The following is a 4933-nucleotide window of genomic DNA, read 5'->3' on the forward strand; positions in this document are numbered from 1 at the left end:
CATGCCATTGATTGTTGACCCCGCCATTGTTGACCGTGACATTGATGGTTGACCCCACCATTGTTGACCAGGCCATTGTTGACCCTGGCCTTGCTGACCTGGCCATTGTTGACCATGCCATTGACTGTTGACCATGTCATTGTTGTCCATGGCCTTGTTGACCGTGCCGTTGATTGTTGACCCTACCATTGTTGACCATGCTGCTTTTTGTTGACCATGACCATTGATTGTTGACCGTGCCATTGTTGACCATGGCATTGTCAACCATGACACCGATAGTTGACCATGGCCTTGTTGACCTGCCATTGTTGACCATGGCCATGATCACCATGGCGATGGTTGACCATGACGTTGATTGTTGACCGTGCCATTGCTGACCATGACATTGATGGTTGACCATGACATTGACGGTTGACCGTGCCTTTGATTGTTGACCATGACATTGTTGACCATGACATGGTTGACCGTGCCGTGGTTGACCATGGTGATGGTTGACCATGACATTGATGGTTGGCCGTGCCTTTGGTTGTTGACCATGCCGTGGTTGACCGTGCCATTGTTGACCATGGCCTTGTCACCATGGCAATGGTTGACCATGACGTTGATTGTTGACCATGACATGGTTGACCCGGCCATTGTTGACGGTGCCGTGGTTGACCGTCTCACTGAGGGCCGGCCGTGCCGCGGCTGACGGCGGCGCGGTGCCGGCAGGGCGTGCGGTACCTGCACCACCGCGACGTGGTGCACGGGCGGCTCAAGTCGCGGAACTGCGTGGTGGACGGGCGCTTCGTGCTCAAGGTCACCGACCACGGCTACAACCAACTGCTGGAGGCGCAGCGCGTGCCGGCCCCGCCCCCGCAGCCCCACGGTGAGGGCGGGGCCAGGGCGGGGCCTCGTGGGTGTGGCTTCATGGGTGTGGCCTCGTGGGTGTGATCTCAGGGGTGTGGCCTTGTGGGCGTGGCCTTGGAAGAATCCATGGTTACCCTGTGGGGGGTGTGGCTTAGGGTGGGCGTGGCTTGGGGCTTCATGGGTGTGGCATTGTGGGCGTGGCCCCATGGGCGTGGCCTCGTGGGTGTGATCTCAGGGGTGTGGCCTTCTGGGCGTGGCCTTGTGATAAGCAATGGGGATGCTGTAGGGGTGTGGCCTTGGGTGGGCGTGGCTCTGGGCTTGGCCAATAAGGCAGGATTTTTAAAAGGGGGTGGAGCCCTGGAGGGAAGGGGCGTGGCCCTCTGGAAGGGTGTGGCCTGTGGAAAGGCACATGGCTTCTGCTTTAGGGGCGTGGCCTTTGGGTTAGGGGCGTGGCCTATGGATGTGGTTGGGGCATTGAGAGGCGGGGCTTACATTGGGGGCGTGGCCACAACCAACCCCACCCAATTAAGGTGGGGTCTCCTTGGGGAGGGTGTGGCCTCGTGAGGGCGTGGCCTATCCATTCATTGCCTCCACCCTCCCCTAGATGGTTTCCACGGGAAAGGGGGTGTGGCTTGTATCAAAGGGGGCGTGGACCTGTAGTTACACCCCCGTGTGGGCGTGGCTTCAAGCGGGGCGTGGCCACCCCCTCAAGCACCCTCCTATTGCATCCTGGTGCCCCCCGAAAGTAAAACCCCAAAACCGACCTCGAAAATTAGTTCCTCACCCCAAAAAACTCCCGAGTCCCCCCTACTGCATGCTGGGGCTGCCCCCCGAGGGTGAGACCCCAAAACCGACCCCGAAAATGAGTTCCTCACCCCAAAAAACCCCCCGAGCCCCCCACTGCATGCTGGGGCTGCGCCCTGAAGGTGAGACCCCAAAACCAACCCCAAAAACGAGCTCCTCACCCCAAAAAACCCCCGGAACCCCCCACTGAGCCCCTGCTGCATGCTGGGGCTGCTCCCCAAAGGTGCGACCCTAGAAGTGACCCCAAAAATGAGTTCCTCACCCCAAAAAAACCCCCGAGCCCCCCACTGCATGCTGGGGCTGCGCCCCGAGGGTGAGACCCCAAAACCGACCCCAAAAATGAGTTCCTCACCCCAAAAAACCCCTGGAACCCCCTCTGCATGCTGGGGCTGCCCCCCAAGGGTAAGACCCCAAAACTGACCCCAAAAATGAGTTCCTCACCCCAAAAAACCCCCCGAGCCCCCCACTGCATGCTGGGGCTGCACCCCAAAGGTGAGACCCGAAAACTGACCCCAAGTGACCTCAAATGACCCTGAGTGACCCCAAATGACCCCAAATGACCCCAAACTGACCCCAAATTACCCAAAACTGACCCCAAATGACCCTAAATTACCCAAAACTGACCCCAAATGACCCTAAATTACCCCAAACTGACCCCAAATGACCCTAAATTACCCCAAACTGACCCCAAATGACCCTAAATTACCCCAAACTCACCCCAAATGACCCCAAACTGACCCCAAATGACCCTAAATTACCCCAAATGACCCCAAATGACCCCACACTGACCCCAAATGGCCCTAAATTACCCCAAATTACCCCAAATGACCCTAAATTACCCCAAACTGACCCCAAATTACCCAAAACTGACCCCAAAAGACCCTAAATTACCCCAAATGACCCCACACTGACCCCAAATGACCCCAAACTGACCCAACTGACCCTGAGTGACCCCGAGTGACACCACCTGACCCCAAATTGCCCAAACTGAGCCCAAACTGAGCCCTGCTGACCCGGTGTCCCCGCAGAGATCATCGAGAAGGTGCAGCGGCCGCCGCCCCTGTGCCGCCCCGCGGTGTCGGCCGACCAGGCACCGCTGGAGTGCATCCACCTGATGAAGGAGTGCTGGAGCGAGCAGCCCGAGAAGAGACCCACCATCGACCAGGTCTTCGACCAGGTGAGACCAGTACGGGACTGGTGGGACCAGTATGGGACTGGTGGGACCAGTATGGGTCTCTGTGTGGTTCTGTGGGGTCCCTGTGAAGTTCCATGATGATCCATGGGATTCCATGAGGCTCTACGGGGTTCCATGGAGTTTCCAAGGGATTCTATGGGGTCTCCATGGGGTCTCCATGGGTTTCCCACGGGTTTCTGACCCACACAATTTTTTTGGGCGCAGTTCAAGGGCATCAACAAGGGCCGCAAGACCAACATCATCGACCCCGTGGGGCTCCCTGGGGTTCCATGAGGTTCTATGGGGTTTCCATGAGGTCCTATGGGGTTTCCAGGGGATTCCATGAGATTCCATGGAATTCTATGGGGTCTCCATGGGTTTCCATGGAGTTCCATGAGGTTCTGTGGGGTTCTATGGGGTCTCCATGGGTTTCCATGGAGTTCCATGAGGTTCTGTGGGGTTCTATGGGGTCTCCATGGGTTTCCATGGAGTTCCATGAGGTTCTATGGAGTTCTGTGGGGTTCTATGAGATTCCATGGGGGTCTCCATGGGTTTCCATGAGGTTCTATTGGAATCTATGGGGTCTTCATGGGGTTCCATGAGGTTCTACGGGGTTCCATGAGGTTCCATGGGATTCCATGAGATTCCATGGGGTTCTATGAGATTCCATGATGTTCCATGGGGTCTCCATGGGGTTTCATGAGGTTCTACAGGGTTCCATGGGGTTCCATGAGGTTCTATGGGGATTCCATGGAATTCTATGGGGTTCCATGGGGTCTCCATGGGTTTCCCACGGGTTTCTGACCCACACAATTTTTTTGGGCGCAGTTCAAGGGCATCAACAAGGGCCGCAAGACCAACATCATCGACCCCGTGGGGCTCCCTGGGGTTCCATGAGGTTCTATGGGGTTTCCATGAGGTCCTATGGGGTTTCCAGGGGATTCCATGAGATTCCATGGAATTCTATGGGGTCTCCATGGGTTTCCATGGAGTTCCATGAGGTTCTGTGGGGTTCTATGGGGTCTCCATGGGTTTCCATGGAGTTCCATGAGGTTCTATGGAGTTCTGTGGGGTTCTATGAGATTCCATGGGGGTCTCCATGGGTTTCCATGAGGTTCTATTGGAATCTATGGGGTCTTCATGGGGTTCCATGAGGTTCTACGGGGTTCCATGAGGTTCCATGGGATTCCATGAGATTCCATGGGGTTCTATGAGATTCCATGATGTTCCATGGGGTCTCCATGGGGTTTCATGAGGTTCTACAGGGTTCCATGGGGTTCCATGAGGTTCTATGGGGATTCCATGGAATTCTATGGGGTTCCATGGGGTCTCCATGGGTTTCCCACGGGTTTCTGACCCACACAATTTTTTTGGGGGGGGCAGTTCAAGGGCATCAACAAGGGCCGCAAGACCAACATCATCGACCCCGTGGGGCTCCCTGGGGTTCCATGAGGTTCTATGGGGTTTCCATGAGGTCCTATGGGGTTTCCAGGGGATTCCATGAGATTCCATGGAATTCTATGGGGTCTCCATGGGTTTCCATGGAGTTCCATGAGGTTCTATGGAGTTCTGTGGGGTTCTATGAGATTCCATGGGGGTCTCCATGGGTTTCCATGAGGTTCTATTGGAATCTATGGGGTCTTCATGGGGTTCCATGAGGTTCTACGGGGTTCCATGAGGTTCCATGGGATTCCATGAGATTCCATGGGGTTCTATGAGATTCCATGATGTTCCATGGGGTCTCCATGGGGTTTCATGAGGTTCTACAGGGTTCCATGGGGTTCCATGAGGTTCTATGGGGATTCCATGGAATTCTATGGGGTTCCATGGGGTCTCCATGGGTTTCCCACGGGTTTCTGACCCACACAATTTTTTTGGGGGGGGCAGTTCAAGGGCATCAACAAGGGCCGCAAGACCAACATCATCGACTCGATGCTGCGCATGCTGGAGCAGTACAGCAGCAACCTGGAGGACCTGATCCGCGAGCGCACCGAGGAGCTCGAGATCGAGAAGCAGAAGACCGACAAGCTGCTGACCCAGATGCTGCCGCCGTGGGTGGCCACGGGGGGCCGGGGGTGGCCACGGGGGCCGGGGGTGGTCGCTGGG

At 56.2% G+C, this 4933-nt stretch overlaps 1 protein-coding gene across 1 annotated transcript in view; it reads left to right on the top strand.

Moving 5' to 3' along the window:
- Nucleotides 1-345: 345 nt before the first annotated feature.
- LOC120512581 (retinal guanylyl cyclase 1-like) overlaps nucleotides 346-4933 on the top strand; it is a gene marked incomplete at its 3' end in the record, with an annotated part of 10661 nt that continues 6073 nt past the window's right edge. Inside the window, exons 1-5 of the mRNA XM_039731043.1 lie at nucleotides 346-391; nucleotides 671-868; nucleotides 1539-1685; nucleotides 2682-2830; nucleotides 4715-4878. Of these exons, the coding sequence (XP_039586977.1) occupies nucleotides 346-391; nucleotides 671-868; nucleotides 1539-1685; nucleotides 2682-2830; nucleotides 4715-4878 (704 nt within the window). The remainder of the gene's footprint in view (nucleotides 392-670; nucleotides 869-1538; nucleotides 1686-2681; nucleotides 2831-4714; nucleotides 4879-4933) is intronic.

Source organism: Passer montanus, unplaced genomic scaffold (genome assembly GCF_014805655.1).
Source record: "Passer montanus isolate IOZ18808 unplaced genomic scaffold, ASM1480565v1 scaffold752, whole genome shotgun sequence".
Taxonomy (NCBI): Eukaryota; Metazoa; Chordata; class Aves; order Passeriformes; family Passeridae; genus Passer; species Passer montanus.